At 33.4% G+C, this 26,841-nt stretch overlaps 4 protein-coding genes across 4 annotated transcripts; all 4 read right to left on the reverse strand.

Annotated features, from left to right (window-relative positions):
* Positions 1–566: 566 nt before the first annotated feature.
* On the reverse strand, positions 567–4,480 carry LOC110993939 (glutathione S-transferase 2). Its single transcript, XM_045632958.1, has 5 exons — positions 4,366–4,480; positions 3,075–3,211; positions 2,162–2,329; positions 1,354–1,496; positions 567–799 (listed from the first exon to the last, which is right to left on the reverse strand). Exons 2-5 carry the CDS (start codon positions 3,205–3,207, stop codon positions 623–625), a joined length of 621 nt encoding a protein of 206 aa, XP_045488914.1. The 5' UTR covers positions 3,208–3,211; positions 4,366–4,480; the 3' UTR covers positions 567–622.
* Positions 4,481–9,950: 5,470 nt separating this feature from the next.
* On the reverse strand, positions 9,951–14,563 carry LOC123690111 (glutathione S-transferase 2-like). The gene is made up of 4 exons (XM_045632960.1): positions 14,324–14,563; positions 12,284–12,451; positions 11,147–11,289; positions 9,951–10,385 (listed from the first exon to the last, which is right to left on the reverse strand). The coding sequence occupies exons 1-4, from the start codon at positions 14,454–14,456 to the stop codon at positions 10,221–10,223; spliced, it is 609 nt and encodes a 202-aa protein (XP_045488916.1). The 5' UTR covers positions 14,457–14,563; the 3' UTR covers positions 9,951–10,220.
* Positions 14,564–16,616: 2,053 nt separating this feature from the next.
* LOC110993925 (glutathione S-transferase 2-like) lies at positions 16,617–21,704 on the reverse strand. The gene is made up of 5 exons (XM_022260348.2): positions 21,577–21,704; positions 20,726–20,864; positions 18,434–18,601; positions 18,134–18,276; positions 16,617–17,031 (listed from the first exon to the last, which is right to left on the reverse strand). The coding sequence occupies exons 2-5, from the start codon at positions 20,856–20,858 to the stop codon at positions 16,861–16,863; spliced, it is 615 nt and encodes a 204-aa protein (XP_022116040.2). The 5' UTR covers positions 20,859–20,864; positions 21,577–21,704; the 3' UTR covers positions 16,617–16,860.
* Positions 21,705–22,238: 534 nt separating this feature from the next.
* On the reverse strand, positions 22,239–26,200 carry LOC110993926 (glutathione S-transferase 2-like). Its single transcript, XM_022260349.2, has 5 exons — positions 26,070–26,200; positions 25,204–25,342; positions 24,020–24,187; positions 23,686–23,828; positions 22,239–22,500 (listed from the first exon to the last, which is right to left on the reverse strand). The coding sequence occupies exons 1-5, from the start codon at positions 26,181–26,183 to the stop codon at positions 22,330–22,332; spliced, it is 735 nt and encodes a 244-aa protein (XP_022116041.2). The 5' UTR covers positions 26,184–26,200; the 3' UTR covers positions 22,239–22,329.
* Positions 26,201–26,841: the final 641 nt, after the last annotated feature.

The raw sequence follows: 26,841 nt of genomic DNA on the forward strand, positions 1-26,841 counted from the left end.
TACGAACTTTCGATTGTACCACCATATTATATATTATGTATAGATATGAGTTATACTTCTTTAGCGCGATGGAGAAAAAATATGAAAGTGAAGTTTTACGATGTGCCTGCACACCGACACCTGAATTCTTCACATTAGGTCTAGGTGGCATGGAAATCGATAAGTATGTTCAAGTTGTATATCCTAGTATTTGTATATTAAGAATACGTGTGTATATATATGTGAGTACAATACATTGTGACAATATTTATTTATTCACACAATTACAGTGTGAATAAATAAATATTGCGTGTACATAAGTACACACACTCTTTTTATTAACATATTCTGCAGGCCGATTCCGCCATGATGAAACTGTCAAACTGTTAAAGTACTGTCAATTACCTTTTTTTATTTCTAAAGCGACACATATATGTATATAGATACAAATATTACTTAGATTTAATCAGATAGGGTGTTATATTATTTATAAAACATATATGTGTTAATATATTATTATTTTATTTTATTATATACTAGTTGTCATTAGTACGAGTAGTTTTCAAGTTTCAAATAAAATACAGAAAATAAATAAATACATTTATTACCAAGTATCACGTTTTCTTAAAATATCACCTATTATTTACATTTCAGTTTTAGGAGAGGCGGTTGCGACGTATTCCTTCACTTTCGGTAATGACAGAACATTATCCTTAAGCTTCTTAATGTGAGGGAACTTCTCATCCATATCTGGCATTTGGAAGAGCATATTCTTCAGGGCATCGTATACCCCAGCGATGACGAAGTCACCCCAGCTTAACTGCAAAAAAGGGCCAAGTCACAAAAAGCTAATTTTTAAAATTATAATTTTAAATTTTAATCCTATTACTCGAGCATAGTCACGGGTCAATAATTGTCACGCTAGTGGTCAAACACGCAACGTAAGAATAAATTCAAAATTTGTGTAATTGAAAGTATTATATCCCTGGTCTTAAGGAATTGTACACAAGAGGAAAAAAGAAGCAAAAGAACTGGCTGCAATTGCCTCGATCTACATACTTGTGAGTGACAAAGGTACTTTAAAAGTTGTGAAAGACTATCGGGATAAATTGGGTAGAATTTTGTATTTTGCATTAACGGCCGAGGAAACTCAGCTGGTTTTAATAATAATAAATACTTCGAATAATACTAAGTAAATGTGAAGCCTATGTTTTGTTATTGAGGTACCATCAGGCTGAACTGTACACAGACTACTACAGTTTATAAAGTTCAATAGACTACAGACTTGGCTTCCAAAAAATTATATTAAAAGTTTCCAGTTGTTTAGAATATGCTTAATTAAGAAACAAATTTTAGAAACTAACTATAACTCACTTTTCCATTTGCGATGTGACCATTGTTCTTGCCAATGATTTCATTCAGTTGCTTCAACGCGCCAGGGATGTAGTTCTTGTCAAGATTCTCCTTCAATTTCTTTTTAATTTCTGGGTCTTGTTCGAACATGGGGGTGGACGATTCTAAAAAGTACAAAATAAGTAGAATACTTTAACAAAATATAACGATTTCAATTAAATTTGATTAATTTAAAAACGCGCTTAAATTATTCTGACATCTCGGACAGTAACTACGAAGAACATATTCAAAAAGAATCTATTTTATTTCAGGCTCTAATTAAAGATTTAAGTTCAGGCCTGGTAGATTGCACCGGTGACCCCAGAGCTGGTGTTCTCGTGACTCAACCAATAAGTATCGCAATACAGCGCGGAAATGTTGCCAGCGTTAAAAGTACACTGCTACAAGGACAAAACTTTAAATTTGTTCCAATCTTCTTCGTTATTAATAAATGATATATCGTATAGATATTAAGAAGAAATCAATCTATTTGTATTGTATAATGGAATCGGTTATGTAAACAAAGACGTCTAAACAACATATAATATGCGGATAAATAATAATACTTCACAACAAAGATTGGTGCGTGTATTATCACGACACTGTTCCAAAATTTCAAGAAATAATTTATCCCATAACTGTATGCATTCCTTTCTATTTTGTCTGACCACGTGGATGTATATAAAGTATGATGATCCAACATTTTAATATTGGGAAACTCCGAAACCATCTTATGTGATGATGTGGAGAGAATAATCTACTATCCCATTTCAAATCTCTAGATACTTACTGACACGAATTTCGGTGAAGAAGTCCATATTCTGGTCAATTTCGAAGGCTTCATCCAAAGTCTCGCCGGCGAGTCCATACTTGCGGCCTAGGAACCGTGCGAGGGCGAGTGTTTGACTGTACGTCTTACCATTTGCTTGTAACATTGGCATCTGACCGAATGGAGTTTCTGAAATGGGTTTGTTGAAAGTAGTTTGAATTTATATAGTTTATATGTTTAAGATAATCGGCGCCGTAAACATTTCATAATTGAAGCCTCTGGTACATTCGCAAAGATGACCTTATCGGGATCTTAATGTAGAGAAAGACTGCTGGAGACCACGAACCAAAGGCTTCACCTACTCCAGGCTATAACCAGGCCTAACCCAGGCTATTCAACTACTTGACACTACGGACCTATACTTGACACTACGGGCCTAGTGAGAAGATTAAAAAGGACTAGAAAACCACTTAAATTAGAGGTTTGCGGCTTAGTGCGTCTACTACGTCTAGTGGTAAGTGAAAAAAACACAGGAACAGACCGTCTTCCATTTCTTAGAGACTGTAAGTTGTATTATTAGACACATTCTTAAATATCCTTTGTAGGAAATCAAGTTAGACTTAAGTTGGAAAGTAATGATCAATGATGTTTAATTGCATTGACAATTTATATAAAAAAATATTTTGTATAGTATTTTCCTTAACATACGATGTATATGTAACTAGGCTGTGGTACGCCATTTTAACGAGGTTTTAACAAATATACAGCCGACCGAAATCGTTTCCCCTATTAGCTCATCACTGATTAAACTTTAATCGCTGATAAAATGTTATCATATATTAGATACAAATATTACTCAGATTAAATCAGATAGGGTAAATAATAAAACATTTGTATTAGACGATATTAGCTAACAACTAAGTATTTTACTTACTTGGCTTGAATTCTGGCCACTGTTCCCATGGTATACGTTTGTCCTCGAATTTTTGACCTCCGTAAGTAAGAAGCATACGAATTCCTTCACCCAAACCCTTGAATGGGAAATAATGTAATGTAACGTTCTCCATTGTGCTGGAACCAAGGAATATTCTTCATTACATAATTGGTAAATTCAGATTATATATAAAACTAGCTGACCCGGCAAACGTTGTTTGGCCATGTTTTTGTGCCAAAAAATTAAACTTTATAATTAACAAAAAACACATAAGGGATGATTGTAGAGGGGTGAAAATGCAATGGGAGGGGTTGCATGTATTTTTGTATGTTGTTTCGTAAAAAAATGAAAACGAAAAATTTTGTCAAACGTGCTCATGCCCCACATGGTTCAATTTGATTGTAAATTTGTTTTTTTTTAATATTAAAATTATAATTTCAGTTTTTCGTTACATGTTTTGAAATTTACTAACTGTGTTTCTCTTATAATTTCCTAGTTCTTAAAACCTTTCATTTAAGTTTCTTATGTGAACAATACAACTTTTAATATTTAAAAAAACTGGTCTACTACTCTCTTACAAGGCAGTGTTGGCAGATTCTCATCTCTGAGGTCGTAGGTTCGATGAGGACCCATATGGCGGACCTAAGACTCCCTCAGTAAAAGAAAACGTCGTGAGAAGACCGGAATCAAAAACAATCGACATGTCTCAGACAGAAATGATCACCTACTTGGCTATTAAATAAAAATGATGAACAAATGCAGTCTACCAAAATGGGGTTTTTGCGCCACTGAATTATTTGTATTACTAAATTCATACTCTGTGGTTGGAAATGTAAAAAAAAAAAAAAATTTTTAAAGATAAGCTTATCTATGAATAGTGAACGTTCCGCTCAATAAACCACCTCAAAACCGAAACCAGAGTTTGTGACTTTTTGATGAAAAACAAAAAAATCTTAGTAGACTTACTAAGTGGTTGCTAAGTGTTCTTATGACCGGAATGCCATATCACGTTCGATATAGATGTTTGATTTTATCACATATTCAGGGTCCTTCAAGAAAAGAGCGTACAAATTCTTAAAAGGCCGGCAACGCACTCGCGAGCCCTCTGGCATCGGGGGTGTCCATGGGCGGCGGTATCACTTAACATCAGGTGAGCCCGTTGCCCCCTGTTTTATTAAAAAAAGGGCACCTCAACGGTTTTCGGTTGCGCCATTGGCCCTTGATATTTCTATATTACTAACATGTCACTATAAGTCGTTATCAAGCAATTAAAGAATTCAACACAACTTACCTTTTAGACGTTCTTTCTGTTCGAATGTATATCCTTAACTAACAGCATAGCGATATATTATCTTATTTTATTATGCCCTTACCTGTTGATTATAGATACAACTGATGGAAATCAACGAAAGATACCGTAGGGCTGTCAGTATGGGTAATATTATTAAATTTTTACGTTCAAACGTTCGAATCCTTGCAAATTATTATTATATTTCAGGCACTGAAGGCATTTATATTAAATAAAAATCTTAGAAACAGATTTTGAAACACGTCACTTGATTTACAAATTGCTCATTTTATTAACACAGGCGTTAATGATATAAAATAAATAAACCATTTATTTGCAAGAAATGTATTTAGATTAGTTAATTTAAAATATCCACTCAATCAGCCGTATGAAAAAAGTCATCCAATTGTTGTGAAACTTATGGTCTAAAATATAATCTCCAATTAAAAATCCCTTTAAAAATTTAATCACCTTCTATCAGCAATGATCCATAACTTCTAGGAAGGTTAAAAACTCTTCAAATGGAGTGGAGCATGCAAGGACCCACAGCCGTGTTGAATACGATACCGTATTCAACACGGCTGTGGGTCCGGTATATAGCATTTTTTTTAATAGAACAGGGGGCAAACGGGCAGGAGTCTCACCTGATGTTAAGTGATACCGCCGCCAATGGACACTCTCAATGCCAGAGGATTCGCGAATGCTTTGCCGGCCTTTTAAGAATTGGTACGCTCTTTTCTTGAAGGACCCTAAGTCGAATTGGTTCGGAAATACATCAGTATTTAAATGTTTTGAGAAAGTTCCTGGATTCCTTGTTAAAAACCGATTAATCCAACAGTTTTGATATAATAAAAACCTATTCATTTTCATAAGAATAGAATTAAGAATATTAATAAATATACCAAAAGAAAAAAAAACAAAGAAACTTATTAAATTTATTTTACAAAACTTTAAAATTGTATTTTAAATACCACGTACGTATATATACGTATGCAAAGTTTTTTACAATTAAATCATTAAGTCAAAAACTAATTACGAATTTAATTTATTTCAATCGAATGTCTTTACAGATAATATATACCAGAACAATGAAACTGAAAAAAAACCTTGAAAAATATATTATTACAATTAAAATATTTCCCAAGATGCTTTAGCTTTAGACTATTTTTTTCCGATATATCTGCCAGCTCTCTTATTACAATCAAATTCTTCAAAATTGAAGAAATTAAACAAAGTTCTTCAATTCTGAAGAACTTGGCAGCCCTAATTACCAGAAATCATACCATACAAAACTACGATGACGATGCACAAAAACCGTTCGACCTTGGCCGTCGCGATTAAGTGACGTCATCGTTCCAAAATATATATTTACTATTATCTCACTACCGCTTACAGCCGCACGTATTTTTGCTTAATTTGTATCTCTTGTATTATTTATGTTTACAATTGATTTGTCATATTTCTTTGTATAATTAAATGTTTGTATGTAAATTGTGTATCAGACATGTCAATTTCATTCTATTTTAGTTTATTTTAAAACTCTATAATCTAACATGTATTATACTCGTATTCTTTGCAAGAATTTTTGTGACCCACAATAATGGTTATATTTCAATAAATTTATACAAAAGCAATACATAATCCTTGAAAAACACTATCTATTAGTGGAATCATACGTACATTTTGGTTATCGCGTACGTACACATGATCTGACTAATTTAAAAAGAACCGAATTGGAAGTTTTCACGCTACATTTAAGAATATATAAACATTTATTTGTTAATAAAATCCAATCAATTCAATAGGTACACATTAGGTATAGTTTACTAAAGTTGTTAATGTGTTTCTATTAAGTAAAATTTAGGTTAGGTACACATTATTGTTTTGTTATAATCGATGAGTAACAAAATAAAAATTTAGTCGTTAGTTAAGTATCGTTCATCACTATGTGGACCGATAGGCGTTTTTTGACCGATTTTTACACCCGCGGGCGTGTTCTTTTACACCCGTACGTCAAAATGTATTTAATTGGTGGGTTTCTGAATCTTTGCAAAATATTTTGACTCCCGTATGCCAAAAGTATAAGCAGCATATAACTTAAAGTCATTGGGAGTATTACATCACGCAATTTTTGGATATCAGTTAAACAAAAAAAAAATGGTAACAAAATACATTGCATAAGAAAAGAGATGCGTAGCCGTCCCAAGCAAACCTGTAACCGATGAAGCCAGAGCTGAAAATACTTGGAGCGTGGTGAAATGCGATTACTTCACATATAATTATTTAACTAATGAACACAAAATAGTGTAAAACCTATATAATATAACCTACCCCGACACCGAATTTGACAAAATCATATTCGGGGCCTAGATTTGCAGGGTTTACCTTTTTCAGCCGCATCACACGCCACACCAGCCAGCACTGTTATTGGTTCCATGAAGATGGGAAGGTGCCAGTGTGTCGAAACAGATGGCATCCCAATCCAACACCCGGCCCATCTTCCATGGAATCAAACTCATGATTGTATGAGTTTGATTCCATGGAAGATGGGCCGGGTGTTGGATCTCTTGCAAGTAGATTTGTCACGTTGACGGTGGCAAGGTACCGACGTTGAGTACTGCATGTCTCGAGAAGCAGCCAGACCATGACATGGCATGACAGACCATGATGTCCTAGTTTGTCGACATCACTTAACGTCAAAAAGTGCCATTTTAGGTGGTCTAATTATATATTATGATTTTACTTCGACTTTAATTTTGAAGTTCTGTGGACCCCTTTGTCCTATCCAGGAGTCAAAAGAGAATAATTCATTATTATACGTGAAGTTTTCCATAACGAACTATTTAAAAGAGGTACTTGTTAGAAGATAACGAGAAACAATAATTACTTTGTGTTCCAAGTATTACTTGATTAGATTAAATGTGACTGGCAACTATTTGCGGCTTGATCCTTTGGCGTTGCGTAGAGATGTAGGGTCACTCTGCATCTTCTACCGTATTTATCACGGAGAGTGTTCAGAGGAGTGTTCAGAGGAGTTGTTCGGATTAATACCTGCAGCGGAGTTTCGTCATCGGACGTCGTAAGGCAGAATACGAAATTCCACCCGTATCACCTCGACGTCCGCCGTTCCACAACTGCGCGTTTTTCCAGGCAGTTTTTGCCGCACACCACCACTTTGTGGAACCAGTTGCCCCCTGCCCCCTTTTCCATATAAGTTTGAATACATAAAAATTAACACATATGTATATTTATTTATCAAATTACCCTAACTTATAAAACGTTAGTATTATAAATTAAAAATATTAATACTTAAAAATCCTACTTAACGCTTTCTGATAAAGCATTTTTTTTTCAAAACATTGAAATACCGGGAATCGATGACATTTCTTTTTTTTATAGAACAGGGGGCACACGGGCAGCAGGGTTACCTGATGTTAAGTGATACCGCCGCCCATGGACACTCTTATTTATTATTATTCAATACTTGCTTGGCCTGTTCATTTTAATAAAATTCGACTTTCTGTAGAAACAATGTACTTTATTGGAGTTTGGCGACCGGATAGGTCCTTAAGCTGATTGGCTGCGGCATTAACAGGTAGGTAGTAAATAGGTGTGGTTCTGGCGCGTGTTATCAGCGCGTCAATTCCGTTTGTATAACATTACAAATGCTGATAATACGAGTATATAGATGACTTGCTGTTTCCAGGCGGTAAATTGAATTTTTTTAACTTTATAAAAATCAATGGCGCTACAACGTACATATATAGGTCTCGGCCTCAGATTTTGAATCTTTTTCATTTGTCAAGTTCTGGCAAGTGAACAGCCCCTGTGCCTGACATACGTCGACTTTCTGAGTCTACGTAAGCCGGTTTCCTCATGATGTTTTTCATTGTTCTAGCGAATGTTTAATCACAGCCAGAGTTCGAAACAACGACCTCAGGGTCATCCCTCCACGCACGCTGAAGAAATTAGGCCAACAGTGCTCTAGTTTTTAATATTACTATTCTTTTTTCTTCTTCATGAGCGCTTGTCTGAGTGTGTTATTTACAAGGTCTTGTAAATAAAAAAATCTGTATAGTGCGACGGCTGGCGTTACGTAAATAAAGACTTACCCACAGAAGAATCTAATCAATCGACTATGAAGACCCTAGAGAGGTTATCTTATCAGACTACCGTCTTGAGCGACAACTATTGTTTTATCAATGAACCCTTGTGTGGAGTGAATTGTGTTTTGTTATCGCGATGTTACTGTATGAAGGTTCAGACCAAGAGTCAAAAACAAAGTCTGATCCGTAAACGTAAAAAACGTATTTAAGCCTTCTACAGACAATTCAAATCAAATACAAATTAATAAAATTTCATCTATCTATCAAAAATATTTTAACCCAATACTAATGATACCAATAATTATAGAATAACAATGACGTGTACAATCTAATATGAATCCAAATAAAAATAAGGATTCTGTTTGATAATGGGTTTATATAATGATATATATAAAGGAATATTGTCACTTGGGATTCACACGACCGATTTTATTCAAAAAATAATTAAGGATTGTATGTATTTTAATGACAAATCATTAAAAAATCTAATAATAATAGATAACGTCATACGACCTATTCACAAAATAAAATCATAAAAATCGGTCAAGCCGTTTCGAAGGAGTTTGGTTACAAACACCGTGTCACAATATTAAATATACAGATATACGTTTTATGTATGACAAATAATCTGTATGCTTATTGTTACAATATAATGCTCAGTTTAAATACTGTTGTGTTCGTGGCATGATGGCCTTGATCGAACAGAGCACGAATATAAAATGGCACATAATCGAATCACCGGCCGGTAACTGCGGACGTGGAATGGAATGCAATTTATTACAGTTTATAACAGATTCATTAAAAAGATCAATTTATTACATACAAACTTAACATCATATTCAAAGTAGTACTTTAGTACTAAAGTTTTGTTACCACCGATGCGCAGACACGGCACACAAATCAGATAAAAAACGTAAAATAATAATACATATACCTACGTAAAGAAATCTAAGATGCCCCAAAGATAACGTCTTACCAAAAACGAACAATTTAAGGCATCCCAGTAAAAACATCTAAAAGTACACACCAGCTAAGAAAAACATCTGTTCAATTTGTTGGATTTCTTGTAGTCGGGCGCGAGACTATTCAGCATATTTAAACAATTAAAAATGCGAAGGTCAAGGTTAGGAGTTCGGCATGTCTACCACTGATTACGCTTTAAATGAATGAGACCGTGGGCACCGATAGAGTATCGCAGACCCTAGGCACTGATAGCCTGACACGAAGCTGGAATCCACCACAGATAAAATTGCATTGGTGTTCATCTGCCTGTTGGAACAATGAATGCCTCAACAGACCGTGGGAGGACTGCTTCCATTTTGTATTTTTACTTTAGTAGTAAAAGTACAATAAGAAAAGATCCTATTTGTGTAAATAAGAGGGTAAATTTTAGAAAGTAAGAATGAATTTCAAATTCTCAACGGGTTTAAAATAAAAGAAGAAAATACTGTTATTTTATATTTATACATTACATATACACTTAAATTATTAAAGCACATTTTCCTATGATGTATTAATATCAACTATTAAATGTTGTAACATTTTTAAATTATGTATGTTAATTGATTTTGGAAAAAATATCCAACAAAAAACACATACGCCAGATACTGTTTATTTTTAATATTGAATTATTGGTCGTAATAACTCAGATTATTTTTGCCCGTTCCAATTAAAATCTCTTTTGTATTACAATAAACTTGAGAAATCAGGTACATACACAAATTATAATTTAATAAGACAATATTGTCTATTTTATAATTGATGTGATTTTTTGATGTAGGCCTGGAGTTTGGGTTGAGAGTACACCGCGTCAATCACTTGTTGGAAGCTCGGGTATTTCTTTTCGAGGTCTGGAGTTTGGAGCATGACCTTTAAGTAGTCGAACATTCCAGCGAACACGAAGTCTGCCCAGGTGAGCTGGAAAATAATACAGAAATTAAACACAGTTAAGCCCTATTGAGCTAAATGGCGAATGTCAACAGAAATATGAGGAGGCGATGTTATTCTTATATTTTGTTAACTCAATTTTTTTATGATTGCTCCGCCAGCGTACCATGTCATAAAACTTATTTGAAATAATTATTTTCTTTAATTAAAAGCTATGTTAAACGTGAATTATTTGTACATAAAGCGTTTAAATGGGGCCAAAAAATATAACGTGTGTAAACACGTTATACGAGAATACTGCATCTTAAAAATTACTTCCATAATATGTATTAATAATATAAATCCTGAAGAAATTTGGTATATTCCAACTTCGGTTCCATTGGAATATGTTTAGTATTGACGAATCCACGTATGTCTGGACGTTGAATACACTTCGTATTCAGTATAGCAACATGTTTAGGTCGAACTTGCCGAGGTTCCGGAGTGCGTCAGATATGTTCACCGAAACCCGAACGGGGCTTGCCATCATACGGAAAAGAATGTTCCTTCATGCATTGTAGTCATAGCATCAAAGGTCTCCTGAATGTGTTCACAAAGAACACATATAAGACGTTGTCCAAGCCCCATTTTAGGTGTTTTTGTTTGTTTACTAACAAAGCAACTAAGACCGAATCGAATGTACACAGGTAAGCCTTTTTTAATACTTATTTATCAATTATATTATATATTTCATACCTTTTTAATTGTCCGACTGTCGTCCTAATCTATAACAATAGTAGATAAATAAATACCTTGCCAGCAGCAATGTGTCCGTTGTTCTTCTTGATGATCTCGTCGAGTTTCTCAAGCAACGCCGGGTAGACGTTCTTACTGAATTCCTCGTGCTTTTTCGCCTTCAATTCCGCGTTGGCTTCATATTGGACGGTAGCGGCCTCTGTAATTTATTTCATCTTTATTGTTATCCTACGGCTAAAATAAGTCTCCACGCCACTACGCGACACTGTCTACATATAGCGAATGTTGCCAACATATTCCTCTTCAATTACCATAATTTATTTTCGATTCTAAAGTACCAATGATATTAAATATCCCATTCCAAACATATACGATGTATTAGATCTAGTGATGTGTGAACTAGGTACCTGTCATTAATTCACGAATTTAGATTTAGCCAGTGGATTTTATTAAGTCAAAATGGCCTCAGGATATCTATAAGACAGCATTTAATGTATAAAGCAAGAGCACTTTTGAGGGGAATTTTCGAGAATGCTTATAGGATTAAAGATAACAACTTCAACTTTAAAAGGGTTATAATGTTCTTAGAGATCTTAAAAATGTTGTGTTTAGTCTATCTTGATGACATAATATTTGTTAGTGTTTCATTACAGAAACACATGGTAAAACTAGGAAAAGTATTTAAAGGATTGAGAGTTTAAGATACAGGTTCTTCAATTCTGAATTTTTGAAACATAAGAAACTTGTAAATTAAGTGCATATAATTAGTAAAGATGGTATCAAGCCTAACCTGACTGTATTGATAAATTTTCTTAGCCTAAAACCCCCACCTATATAAATATTTCCTTGGTATAGTAGGTTACTATCGAAAATGTGTTCATTATATTGTGTAGTTTTCAGTTTAAAAAACTCTTAAATGTGTGTTCTCACTTAAAATAACTTCTTAATTCCTGGAATATTATAATGACTTGTAAGGATTTTCTATTTCAATAAGATTTTAATCGCCTACTTCCGATGCTTTCAAACTTTATAAGGTCTTTTTCTAAGTGGTCTGATCATTGTCGTGGCTTTTATTTAAAATATTATTTATATAAATATTTATTCATATATTATAATAGTCGATGTATGCAACTTTTTTTCGGCGGCAATTGAAAGTATAATCTATGTCGAACATGACAATTATTATTACTTACTCGCACGGATATCATTAACGAAGTCGACATTCTGGTCGATCTCCAGATCTTCTTCAGCATTGGCTCCGGAGAGGCCGTACTTGCGACCCAGGTACCGGGAAATGGCAAAGCTCTGTGCGTAAGCCTTACCGTCGATTTCTAGTACCGGCATCTGACCTAAAGGGGTCGCTGTAAAAAATAATTTGTTTAACACCTAGTAGATTTTTATATTTATTTCCTTCATCACAATATCACAATTATAAAGCAGGATAATTCGTATTAAATCATGATTGAATAAGCTAAGGACAAATTAAAAGTCGCTTTCCAAAAATAACTCAGATGCGCATATAAAAATATTATTATCACATAAGTAATATATACTTTTGGGGTGTACCTAAAAGTATATAATATTACTACTTAAATAAGTATTTTATTCAGTCCACACGCAACACGCAATCTATCAAAAAATATTTGGTTGTCATTACCTGATTAGATTAATTGTGGCTGGCAAATATTATTACCTTGATGTTTATTGATTTTTCTGTATGTATAGGCAACGTTTTTGAAGCTTTTGGAGTATGACTCATGTATGTCGAAATTATTTAAGCATGGTTAAGCGGTTAGTCTCTATTCCGAATTTTTTTCTTAGAAATTTTTGTGTATGATAATATAAATTAACAATACCATCTGATCAAACATTAATCGTATGTCAACTGTGACGAATTCAAAATAGCGCAAGGCGCTGCGCAACGTTTAATGTACGACAGCGGCAGGCCTCCATACAATTTTAATAACCCCAAAGTTACATAATCTTATTTAATAATACCGATATTACTTAACCTTTATCAAAACTGTATGGCAAGATATGTTATCACGTATAAAACCTAGCTAACACTACTTATGCGGATAACGTAAGTACTTTATCGATGGCATTCATTTTTAGATTATAGTTACTATAGCACAAGGACATCCACTTTATCGATATACGAGAGATCTATGTAGTAAATTTTATAAAATTTCATTCCACTGGATGAACAGGCAGGTGTAGGGTGTTCTGTGTTATTATTTCTGACTACTGACTTGACTTGAAACATCTTTATCGCCTTTGATAAAAATTAATGAATGGTGTGGTGTGAATTTGAATTTGAATAGCCTTAAATAATATCAAGATAATATCTAAGTTTCCAATCGAGATATAGCGCTTAGTATGAAATTCGTGGTTACTAAGATCATGGCCTAAATGTAGATGGACAAGACTCAACAGACCTTTGGAGTGAAAATCTCCGAATAAGAAAAATTTAACAGGCCACCTGATAGCGGTCGAGGTGAAGGAGAATGTAGGACGCCTATGTCCAAAATATGAATCTAATGGAATGGCTTATAATTATGATGTCGCCAATGTATAAATATAATTTCAAAATACGAAAGGTAGTTTACGCCATAATTTGAGCTAAAAAAATTGTGAGATCACCAAAAGTCACAAAGTTGGTAATAATACATATCTATACATAGTAAAATCTATCATTTAGCGATATATCGAGTTGACGCAATCGAGGATATAACCACGAAATGAGAATAAACACGGAATTAAAAAAAGCAAGTCATTCAATATTAAATCAAAACATAAAACTGAACAGCCTATGTATCCATCGTAGGGTGTTCAGTTTTATGTTTTCAGTATTTTTTCTTTAGTAAGAAAGTCACTGGATATAAATAAACAAATTTTAAAACACGAGACATGCATGAGACTTAAAAATTTGTTTGGTTAAAAAAATTGCAACAGAAAGTTTCCTTATTCTGAGATCTCTCGATCGATCTGAAGGAGTAAATCATGAATATGAATATAACATTGTGGGCATATGGGTACATAGACAATGTTGTCAGTCAGGAGCTCTCAAAAGGATTACCTTACTTTTCTTTTCTCTTATGGCAATCACATCAATAAAAAAGCCTATGTAGGTACCGTATTATAGCAAGGCTTCTTTTTTTCTACTTAGCTAGTTTTTCTATCTATACTATGTTCAATTTGTGTAAATTTAATATATGTTATTATACACATACATGGCTTAAACGCAGGCCAGTCCTCCACGGCAACTCTGTTGTCTTCAAATTCCTGACCACCATAAGAGAGGAGAAGACGAATACTCTCACCGAGACCCTTAACGGGGAAGTAGTAGAACTTGACATTAGGCATGATGATCTGATAATATTATTGTTATGAAACTAAGAGCAATTGTATAATTATTGAACATAAAATGTGAGTATAGGCGGATATAGAAACGGCGGTACTAAAGAAGTGTATGTTACACAGATATTTATATATCGTCGTTATCGACAATGTATGAAAGTACCGACTGCAGCGCCATTTGGCGGATTTATTGAAACTAAACTATATAAGACACCTTTATTTAAATAACGGACAAACTTTAGAAATGCTGTTAATTCTGAGGGAAGATAAAGATAAATGTGAAAAACAGTCGAAGAATGTGACGGAATAGCTTCCTCGCAGTAACAAAAGAAAAATAGGAAAACAAATGAAAAGATAGGAAGATGATTTGCGAAGAGTAGCTGGACATCATAAGATGCATAAATCCCAAAACAGAGAAGAGTGGAAGTCCTTAGAGGAGGCCTATCTCAAAGGACACGCTGTATAATGAAATCAACCGGCTTGCCGCTTAATTATTAGTATTTATTTTTTATTTTAGTCATAACTTTTTTTACACATTTTACACTTTTATGTAACTAATAAATTATGTAAATAGAGCAATAAAGGCTTTTATTATTATTATTATAACTAAGGCGCCTATATTAGAGAAGCCAAATATGGTGGGTAAATTAATTGAATTTTTTCAATGGGTTTAGAAATAAGAAACACTTTTCGTATTAGTTTTTATTTACTAAAGAAATAACCTAAAAAAATAAACTTATACTGTTAATGTAAAATAAACAAATACTGTTATCATGACAGAACTGAGCAAGGAGTATTCTCTAACTATGAATGTGTTCTTAAGGGGGTACATTTATTTAAGGGTTACTTTATTCAAGAAATTGACGAAAACGCAACAAATTGTCTGCCAAGAAACGTTAAGAAAACCTGACTCCGAAGAAAGTAAAGAAATTAAAAATAAGAATGGTTTCATCTCATGGTTATTATCATTAATATTATTTGGTCATTGATTAACATAATATATAAATATGTAAAATGTTTTCACATAAATCCAACACCCATTTTTACCACTTCAACGTATTTTTAATTTGAAATTTGCTCAATTCAATCACCTCAAACTAAGTGTACAACAAAAACTTTAGGGGTTTTTGATCGACATTTAGGGGTATTTGAAGTTGGACCTAGGAGGGGCATTTTGTAGGAGTTGGCATCAGCCAAGTGCCACGCATCATTCATCGATAATTGAAAAGGGATGCAATTGCATGGGATGCAATTCATTTATTGAGAATTTCACATATAAAACCGCAAGTGAAAAAAAAAACATATTTCTAACACAATTATTTAATATTCTCATTATTTGTTATGACAATTCTCCTTCTGCGCTAGCAAAAAATTCTTTTTCATTTTAAGAACACTGTTTCTTCGTTGAAGTTCATCGTACATATATGACATTACGATTCTCAAGCTAAGCGACAGCATGGCGCTGCAGCGGCTCGTTGCGACAAATTTGAAGACGCCATTAGGCTTGATAACCTTGAATGCACAGAGCACGAATAGTAGTTAGTACACAATTGAATCACCGGCTGGTAACTGCGGACGTGGAATGGAATTAAATTGATTACTATACAACATAATTTTTGATTTTTTAAACAAAGTATTAGCACTTAAAACTTTGTTACTAAGAAATCTTTATAGTTATTTTAAATACTAGGCAAGGTGTATCTAAAAGTACAGCCCAGCAAGACTAAGAAATACAACTGTTCAATTAGTTAGATTTCTTGGTAGGATATTTTAAAACATGCAGTTTTTGTCAGTCGGGCGCCGGACTATTCAGCAATTTTGAACAACAATTATAAATGGGAAGGTCAAGGTTAGGACTTCGGCATGTCTACCGCTGATGAATGGTATTTTTATTATATTAATGATAAATGACTGACTGCTTTCATTTTCTATTTTTTTTTTATAGAACAGGGGGCAAACTGGCAGAAGGCTCACCTGATGTTAAGTGATACCGTCGCCCATGGACACTCTCAATGCCAGGGGGCTCGCGAGTGCGTTGCCGGAATTTTTGACACTTTACGATAAAGAATTGCTCTCTTCAGTTCTACATTAGTTTGGGAAATAGCAGTCAATGTGTTTGATATGAGTTTGTGATAAATTTCGTTTAGGTAAAATAAAAGAAAATAATACTGTTAATTTTTTATTCTTACATTAAATATAAAGTTAAATTATTAAGGCACTGCTATGATGAACAAACTATTAAATGCAATTAAATTGCTTTTGGAAAAAGTATCCAACATATACACACAAATATATCTTTTTTATATTGATTTAGTGACCAGTAGGTACATAGTATCTTTTGTATTACAAGAAACCTGATATCGGATATATTTACCAATTATAACTTTTTTAACAAAAAAATATTGTCATTTCAAAATTCAGTTTTAGGTGCTTTCTTGATGTAGGCCTGGAGTTGGGGCAGAGAGTACACCGCGTCAACCACTTGTTGGAAGCTTGGGTATTTCTTTTCGAGGTCTGGAGTTTGGAGCATAACCTTTAATAAGTCGAACATTCCAGCGAACACAAAGTCTGCCCAGGTGAGCTGAAAAATAATGCAGAAATAAAACACAGTTTAGGCTAAATAACTAATGTCAACAGAAATATAAGGAAACAATATGAAATGAATTTTCTGAATTCGATTTAATGTGTGAAATTTATTTCTAACAATATCGAGCGTGGTATTTATACTCTGTATATAACGACCTGATATTATTTTTTTGTTAACTGAAAAACTTTAATACTAATTTGAAAAAAATCGAAAATATTGATTTAAATTTCGTCCACACACAGTTTTTTCTTGATATTCGAATGAACGATAAAGAAACGCTTATCATATGTACATAACTCGCGATATGCCAAAATACAGCATCTTAAATATATATATATTGACCTATTAAAATTCCGTATGTTATTCCGTTGTTCCGTATTCAGTAGAACAACACCTTTTGCCTGATATTGCTTGCCAACGTTCTGGAGTGCGTCGTCAGGTACGTTCACCGAGACGCCAACGGAACTAATGGCATCTGAATGTGTTATGTGTGTGTTCTTTGTACACACACAACGTTGGCATGCTATCTACGCCTAACCTGACCAGAAGTCACATTTTGAACGTGACTGTCCCTTTTCCAATTACGAGTCCCATTGTCCCCGAAATGAACTGTGGGGGGAACATTGTCCCGTTTTCAGAAACCACAGAATATAAAGTGAACGTGTAAAGAGTTTCTTTCTTATTTGAAATCGTTACGAAATTAAAGCTTTGTCCTTCTGATAAATATTACTAAAAATTTTGGGTAGGGTCACCATCAGGTGATACAGTAGGTGATTCGTAACTTTTAAGCCAACTGCCTTTTTCTAAATAAATAACTTTAAACAAGTGTTTTCTTTTTCATTGTCTACTTTTTTGACCTAAAATAACCAATGTTACGTTTTAAGTCAAATCATAAATGATTTATCTATGCCCCACTTTAAGAGATTTTGTTTCTTAAGTAACCAATAATATAACAACTAAACCCCGAATCGTTACTAATTCTAGTTAAAACTACATAATAATATTCACATGTGCGCGTTTTTTAATAATTACTTATTAATATATTCTTTCGTTCGACTGTCGACCTAATCTGTAACAATAGTAGGTATATAAATACCTTTCCAGCAGCAATGTGTCCATTGTTCTTCTTGATGACCTCATCCAGTTTCTCAAGCAACGCCGGGTAGACGTTTTTAGTGAATTCCGCGTGCTTTTTCGCCTTCACTTCCGGGTCGTTTTCATATCGGACGGAAGCGGCCTCTGTAATTGATTACATCTTTATTGTTTCCCTACGGCTAAATTTAAACTACACGCCATTAAGATCCTGTAGACGCGGCGCTGTCTACATATGGCACATTGACAACATAATTCTTTTTAATTACCACAATTTATTTTCATGACAATTAATATTACTTACTCGCACGGATATCATTAACGAAGTCCATATTCTGGTCAATCTCCAGATCCTCTTCAGCATTGGCTCCGGAGAGGCCGTACTTGCGGCCCAGGTACCGGGAGATGGCAAAGCTCTGTGCGTAAGTCTTACCATCGATCTCTAGTACCGGCATCTGGCCAAAAGGTGTCGCTGTAAAAAATATTTATTTAACATCGACTAGGGTCATTATACTGCATTCTTCATTTCATAATTATAAAGCAGGAAATTTGATCAATTATTCAAATTCAAATTTCTGCAAAACATTTTATATTAAAAAAATACGATGATGTCTTTATTTTAGGGACTTATTTTGTGAAATGTTAGTAATACTCATTTACCTAGTGATACTGAAATGGATCACAACAAACATAAATATAATTGTAGTATAGATAGTAGTTCCAAAAATAATCATAAAGTTTGTGCGACAGTTAAAACACAAATGAAGGGAAGTGTGGAATAATATATCACTGTTTTACCCAGCGTCATATTTCCGTGAAGATAGTAATACACTATTACGTTCCAAACATTCGTCGTGTGCGGTTAAGCCACATTTTCATTACTAAACATTTGTTAATAAACAATGTTTCATAATGTTTCATCATCTCTGTAAACAGTTTATAAACACAGGTGATGAAACATTGTTTATGATACTTGTTGCCGTGCTCCCCACTACGAGTGGAGAGCAAAACGAAACATCTAGTTTATAAACAAAAGTCAACAGGTGTGGACGTGTTATGCGCAAGTTTATAAACATGGAGGTAGTGTGGTCCAACAGCCAAATTTCGAAGCTCATAGAGCTTTATCACCAACGTAGTATTCTTTGGGACGCCTCAAATAAAGATGATTTAAAAAAAATGACGCTTGGACCGACTTTGTTGCAGAATTGCATATATGCCTCCTCGGGTGACATCCTGTGAACAACTGACAAGTGACAACTGACAAGTGTGGACGGCCAAGTTTCAGAAACATGTGTTTATTGTAAACTTGCTTAACGCATAGTCATAAACAGTTTTTCAACAAATATTTACTAATAAATACGTGACTATACTGTATCTTCCGTAATTATGTTTAAACAGTGAAACAATGGTAAGAAGCCTTTGCTCATTAGTCTAATTAGCTAAATTACAGTAAAATACATTTAGTTATTATTGACTATTTACACTAAATATAATAACAATGTTTATATGTATATTTATATAGCTTGCCCCGCGAATTTCGTTTCTCCTTATTGCCTAGCCTAGCTTTTTAGTACATACCAACATGGAACATTTTGCTTTGCTACCCCAGAGACTGTTCGGTTTTCCGGAATGAAAACTTTTTAGGTTCTGTCATTTTAACTCTATAAAACCCTCAAAGTTCATGTCATACTCTTTAATTAACTAATTAAAAATAGGGGTTAATCGTTGAAAATAAAAGACATATCTTATTGTATACAGTATCATAAAAAACTAAAATCAAAAATTTTTCTAAAAAATTAAAATAAACTTTAGGGATTAAATTAACACCTTAACACATAGGCATTTTAAAGATAGATAATAGCCGATTCTCAAACTTACTGAATATGCATTAAAAAATTCATAACGACCGGTCGAGCCTTTTTTTTTAACTAACAGGGGGCAAACGGGCAGGAGGCTCACCTGATTTTAAGTGATACCGCCGCCCATGGACACTCTCAATGCCAGAGGGCTCGCGAGTGCGTTGCCGGCCTTTTAAGAATTGTTACGCTCTTTTCTTAAAGGACCCTAAGTCGAATTGGTTCCGAAATACTTCAGTCGGCAGCTGGAATATTTGCGAACTAAATATATCAGACTAGCATAAGAACATACACTGTGTCACGAAAATTGTATCTATTAGATAAATAGTAACCAAGTAATAATAGCATAACCTTCTTTTACTAAAAAATAGTTTTTGATTTTAACACTTCGTTGTGTCAACCCTATTGGCGAAACATGAAAATAAATACGGAATTTTTAAAATGCAAGTCATTTAATATTTAATACGTCATACGATCGATTGTGGTTTTAATAAAAATGGCAACATAATGTTTCGTAATTCCAAGATCTTTTAAAGAAGTAAATCATGAATATGAATATGATGTTGTAGGCATATGGGTACACAGACAATATCATCAGTCGGGGGTTGTCTAAAGGATTACCTAATACACTTGTATTTCTCTTATGCCAAACACGTCAATAAAAAATTGTATGTACAGTATTTCTATCACTGTGCTTCAGATTGTTTCATTTGCATAAACTATTTATTTAATACACATACATGGCTTAAACGCTGGCCAGTCCTCCATGGGAATCCTCTTGTCTTCAAAGTCCTGGCCACCATAAGTGAGAAGTAGACGAATAGTCTCACCGAGCGCCTTAACAGGGAAGTAGTAGAGCTTGACATTAGGCATGATGATCTGAAAATGTTTTTGTTATGAATATTTGAAGCAATTTTACAATTACTTAAAATACATCGGCATCGGCGCAGCAATAAATAAAATTTGAAGAGCCCTAAAAAATTGCCTTAGATAGGCTAAAGATAGTAAGTGGGTTTAAATGTATAATTTATTGGAAATCATTGAAACCATACGAATAAAAAAATTTTGCTCAAAAAATATAATTTTGTAATTTCATTAAGACATTCTTTATTTTGTGTGTAGTCGTGTAACCAACCAAATAAAAAAATCATCCAAAAGTATTTTCTTTTTTTATTGTTCTTGTATTTTTAAATAAATACTCTGTTATTTTAATGACGATTAAAAAAAACAATATACAGCATAATTATATTGTCATTTTCATACATTTGGAATATATAATAACAATATATATTCCAAATTTATGAAAATGACTGCATACCACTTTTTGTACTAAATTTTTAGTTATTTAAAAAAATAAACTATAAATCATACAGTTGCGTTAGACTTGACGGCCCTTAATTAACGGAACGCAAGCGCGACTAGTTAGTACCAATGTAACTTTACAGCTAATATTAATTCAATATTAGTGATGAAGTATTATTTGAGCCGGTATTTGCAGCCGTCGATTGAGTGGAAGGTTACTACGCTAGCAAATATTTTATATATTACTGATTTAAAACACAGTGTCAAGTAATAGTCGTAATAGACTTACAAGTTTGGTTCCAAACAGCTCCAAAATAATGACTCGAATAAGCGCAGAGCGTGCTCTCGACCTAGACACAATTGACAAAAATATAAAATTGGAAAATTACGAAGTGGTTTCATTTATTATCTTGATACTTGACAGTGACAGTATCTAATATAATAAGTCCATAGTTTGCCTATACCAAATCTGTGGCAGTGTTGCCAGATCAGGGGATTTCCCACTATGGATCCGTGTGTTTGACCTTACCAATTTCATATTATATGTATTTTGTTTGTACACTTTTGAACGTCAAAAAAAGAAAAATACATCAAGGCTTCAAATTTTACATTTACTGCCAGTTCTCAAGTCAAGGGCGTCGAACGGAAGAGAAGAACTGGCAATAAACTCTCCAGCACTCTAAGGTAAAATTCAAATTCCCGGGTGGTTTAAAATAAAAAGCAGAAAATACTGTTATTTTTTATTTATACATTACATATACACTTAAATTATTAAGGCACATTGTTATATGACGTCATAATATTAATTATTAAATGCAGTTATTTTATAATTTGGGAAAAATATCCGAATAAACACTTCTGCGCATACGCCAGATACTGTTTTTTTTAATATTGATTTAATAGCCAGTAATAACTCGGTTTATTTTTGCCAGTTCTAATTTAAATACTTCATACAATACATTTAGTCACACATTAGAGAAATCGGATACTGATACGGATAATCACAAATTATAACTTTATTAACAAAGAAATATTGTCTATTTTAAAATTCAGTTTTAGGTGCTTTCTTGACGTATGCCTGGAGTTTGGGCTGAGAGTACACCGCGTCAACCACTTGTTGGAAGCTTGGGTACTTCTTTTCGAGGTCTGGAGTTTGGAGCATTACCTTTAAGTAGTCGAACATTCCAGCGAACACAAAGTCTGCCCAGGTGAGCTGGAAAATAATACAGAAATAAAACACAAGCTAAATAACGAATGACAACAGTTTTGAATGTTCCTTCATTCAATTCCATGTATGAAGTTTATTTCTTAAAAATCGATGGGTTATACTCTGTAACGATGCGATATTTATTATACTTATATTTTAATAAAAAAATTTAAACTAATTTAATAAAATGTTTCACTTATATTTCAAAAATATCTAAATCCGTGTGGAAAGAATGTCATAATTATATTCTACACGCTAATCATTTCTATATATTATAGCTTTAGTTATCATTGCCACTCTTTACACATCTTTATCATTTACTATTTATTAATATCAGATCCTAGAACGTTTTAGGAATTACGTAGTTTTTTTTACGTATGCATTAGTTTTTTTTATTTAATATAAGTAACTTTACATAAATTTCGTCCACACACAGTTTTTTCTTGATATTCGAATGAACGATAAAGAAACGCTTATCATGTGTACATAACTCGCGTTATGCCAAAATATAGCATCTTAAATATTCTATATATAAATATATATTAAAAACTAAAATGGTATATGTTTGACCTATTAAAATTCCGTATGTTATTCCGTTGTTCCGTATTCAGTAGAACAACACGTTTTGCCTGATATTGCTTGCCAACGTTCTGGAGTGCATCGTCAGGTACATTCGAGACGCCAGCGGAACTAATGGCATCTGAATGTGTTTTGTGTGTGTTCTTTGTACACACACAAAATACTATGCATGCTATCTACGCCTAACCTGAACATACGTCCCGTTTTGAACGTGTTCCTTGTTCCAATTACATATCCCGGTGTCCCCAGTATTAACATGTCAAGAGTTTCCTTCTTATTTGAAATCGTTACAAAATTAAAGCAAATCTGTCCTTCTAATATTTCGTGATTCAACTTAACTTTTAAGCCAACTAACTTTTTTTCTTTTTCATTGACGACTTATTTGACCTAAATTAAACCAATGCTCCGAATAAAATAATAATTGGTTTATCCCCCACTATGGAAGATTTAGTTTGTTTACTAACCAATAAAAACCAACTAAACCCCGAATCGTTACTAATTTTAGCTAAAACTATATAATAATAATAATATTCACGTGCATTTTTTAATAATAACTTATTAATATAGTTCGACTGTCGACCTAATCTGTAACGATAGTGGGTAAATAAATACCTTGCCAGCAGCAATGTGTCCATTGTTCTTCTTGATGATCTCGTCGAGTTTCTCAAGCAACGCCGGGTAGACGTTCTTAGTGAAATCCGCGTGCTTTTTCGCCTTTAATTCCGCGTCGTTTTCATATTGGACGGTAGCGGCCTCTGTAATTGATTACATCTATATTGTATCCCTACGGCTAAATTTAGACTCCGCGCCACAACCACAGCCATTACCACAATTTATTTTTGATTAATTAATTTTTTTTCACCGGGAATCGAAAGTGGAACCCCCTTGGGTGGGTTAAGCGTCGGAGGAGTAATCGATTTCCAACATGACAATTAATATTACTTACTCGCACGTATATCATTAACGAAGTCGACATTCTGGTCAATCTCCAGATCCTCTTCAGCATTGGCTCCAGAGAGGCCGTACTTGCGGCCCAGGTACCGGGAGATGGCAAAGCTCTGTGCGTAAGTCTTACCATCGATCTCTAGTACCGGCATCTGGCCAAAAGGTGTCGCTGTAAAAAATATTTATTTAACATCTACTAGGGTTATTTATATCTACTGCATTCTTCATTTCATAATTATAAAACAGGAAATTTAGTTCGATTTATTTAATGATTGAACTACTAAGAATATGTTATAAATTATATTGATTTATAAATAATATTGCTTATGGGCAGTTGCTGTTATTAAAAATATTTGTAATAGCAATATTAAAGGTTGTATGTCTTATTGTATGCTGTATCATAAAAAAAAATAAAAAAATTGTCCAAATGATTAAATAAAACTTTAGAGGTCTACTAGTTTTACTATTTTTTTTACTACGAGGATTCCCTTTAACACATAGGCGTTTGAAAGATAATAGCCGATTCTCAAGACTTACTGAATAGACATTAAAAAATTCATAATGATCGGTCGAGCCGTTTCAGACGAGCATGAGAACAAACACTGTGACACGAAAATTTTATCTATTAGATAAAACATAGTAACCAAGTAATAATAGCATAACCTTCTTTTACTTTTACTAAACTATCGATTTTGATTTTAACACTTCGTTGTGTCAACCCTATTGGCGAAACAGGAAATTAAAATAAACACGGAATTTTAAAAATGCAAGTCATTCAAATATTTTATACAAGCCCTGAATACATCATACGATCGATTGTGGTTGTTTTTGAGTAAGAAAATCACTTGATATGAATAAATCAATTTTGAAACAAAAGGGTGGTTCTAGAGGGTTCTAGATGTTGGCATTTTTTTAAAGAAATTTTTTTTCTTAAAAAATTTCATTTTATGTCACGTCATTCTAAGATCTTTCATCTAAAGAAGTAAATCATAAATATGAATATGATATTGTGGGCATATGGGTACATAGACAATGTCATCAGTCGGGAGTTGTCTAAAGGATTACACTTGCTTTTCTCTTATGGCAAACGTTAATAAAAAATTCTATGTACAGTATTTCTATCACTGTGCTTCAGATTGTTTCATTTGCATAAACTATATAAATATGTTTCTTTAATACACCTACATGGCTTAAATGCAGGCCAGTCCTCCATGGGAATCCTCTTGTCTTCAAAGTCCTGGCCACCATAAGAGAGAAGTAGACGAACACTCTCACCGAGTGCCTTAACAGGGAAGTAGTAGAACTTGACATTAGCCATGATGATCTGAAAACGTTATTATTATGAATCTTTGAAGCACTTTTACAATTACATACTTAAAATAAAATGTGTGTATCAGTGCCTATAGAAACAGCAGCAATAAAAAAGATTTAAAGAGCCCTAAAAATTGCCCTAGATAGGCTAAAGATTGTGAGTGGGATTAAAATTGAAATGTATAATTTTTTGGAAATCATTGAAACCATAGATAGTACTCAAACAAAATTTAGCTCAAAAAACATTTAGTCATTCTTTATTTTGTGTGTAGTTGTGTAATTAAAACCAAATAAAATAAATCATCCAAAAGTATTTTTTTTAATCCTCTTGTATTTTTTATGTAAATACTCTGTCTTCTTTATGACTATTTAAAAAAAACAATATTGCGCATATGTTGTCATTTTCATAAATTTGAAATATATAAAAACAATATAAATCTAAATTTATGAAAATGACAGCATACCACTTTTTGTACAAATTTTTAGTTATTTAAAAAAAATAAACTAAAAATAATAGTTTAAATACCGTATCGTTAGACTTGACGGCCTTGAAATTTGAATGAACGGGACGCGAGCGCGACAAGTGAATACCAATTTAACAAATATTAATTCAATATGAGATGAAGGGTTATTTGAGCCGGTATTTGCAGCCGTCGATTGGTGAAGTACAGTAAGTAATATTTAATATATTACATACTGATTTAAAACACAGTGTCAAGTAATAGTCGTAATAGACTTACAAGTTTGGTTGCAAACAGCTCCAAAATAATGACTCGCGAAAAGCGCAGAGCGTGCTCTCGACCTAGACACAAGATCCTAATTGACAAAAATAAAAAATTGCGAAATGGTTTCATTTATTATCACTTGACAGTGACAGTAACTGTTATATTCAGTCCATAGTTTGCCTATAGCATATCTGTGGCAGTGTTGCCAGATCAAGCGATTTCCCCCTATGGATCCGTGTGTTTAACCTTTCCTTAATGATGTGATTTTAATAACATACAAATTTTATAATTACGTTAAAATTTAGTAATAACACAAGACAAGATTTTTTTTTTGTATTTGAAGGCTTTTGATCATTTTTTTTACAAAAAAAAGTGCGTGCGTACAAAGTACACATGTCAGAAATGTAACTTCTTTGTGAATTAATAATTACTAAGGTAAGCCGTTGGCAAGCATTTTTATCAATAAATAAATAAAAAAGGTAAAAGACCTAATACTTCATGTATGTATTTGTATATCTCTATTCACTGTACGTATAAGTGCTAATAATAGGATAAATAAATTAACTAGTAAACGAATACACAAACCAACATAGCATGTATTATTTCTCAATATCCCTTATTCTCTCTCTTGTTTAATCTTTCTCATTATAGCTCTCTCCCACCTCTCGCACAGTGCCATGTGCGTGATACGACAATCGCTCTATCTCACTTTTTCTCTCGATCTTTCTCACTTGCTTGCTCCCTACTCTCACTCCATCGCTAGTTGCTTCATGCTACGTTCGCCCTG

This window comes from Pieris rapae, chromosome 21 (genome assembly GCF_905147795.1).
Source record: "Pieris rapae chromosome 21, ilPieRapa1.1, whole genome shotgun sequence".
NCBI lineage: Eukaryota > Metazoa > Arthropoda > Insecta > Lepidoptera > Pieridae > Pieris > Pieris rapae.

Bases quoted from the DNA above. Each gene is read 5' to 3' on its own strand.
- LOC110993939 (XM_045632958.1), bottom strand. From the start codon at position 3,207: ATGGAGAACGTTACATTACATTATTTCCCATTCAAGGGTTTGGGTGAA. The intron at 2,330-3,074 runs GTAAGTAAAATA...AACCCATTTCAG, and splicing joins GTGGCCAGAATTCAAGCCAA to AAACTCCATTCGGTCAGATG. The intron at 1,497-2,161 runs GTAAGTATCTAG...TGTACTTTTTAG, and splicing joins CTTCACCGAAATTCGTGTCA to AATCGTCCACCCCCATGTTC.
- LOC123690111 (XM_045632960.1), bottom strand. From the start codon at position 14,456: ATGCCTAATGTCAAGTTCTACTACTTCCCCGTTAAGGGTCTCGGTGAG. The intron at 11,290-12,283 runs GTAAGTAATAAT...AATAAATTACAG, and splicing joins CGTTAATGATATCCGTGCGA to AGGCCGCTACCGTCCAATAT. The intron at 10,386-11,146 runs GTATTTATTTAT...ATTATTTTCCAG, and splicing joins GACACATTGCTGCTGGCAAG to CTCACCTGGGCAGACTTCGT.
- LOC110993925 (XM_022260348.2), bottom strand. From the start codon at position 20,858: ATGCCTAATGTCAAGCTCTACTACTTCCCTGTTAAGGCGCTCGGTGAG. The intron at 18,602-20,725 runs GTATGTGTATTA...TATTTTTTACAG, and splicing joins CTGGCCAGCGTTTAAGCCAT to CGACACCTTTTGGCCAGATG. The intron at 17,032-18,133 runs GTATTTATATAC...ATTATTTTTCAG, and splicing joins GACACATTGCTGCTGGAAAG to CTCACCTGGGCAGACTTTGT.
- LOC110993926 (XM_022260349.2), bottom strand. From the start codon at position 26,183: ATGAAACCATTTCGCAATTTTTTATTTTTGTCAATTAGGATCTTGTGT. The intron at 24,188-25,203 runs GTAGGTGTATTA...TATTTTTTACAG, and splicing joins CTGGCCTGCATTTAAGCCAT to CGACACCTTTTGGCCAGATG. The intron at 22,501-23,685 runs GTATTTATTTAC...ATTATTTTCCAG, and splicing joins GACACATTGCTGCTGGCAAG to CTCACCTGGGCAGACTTTGT.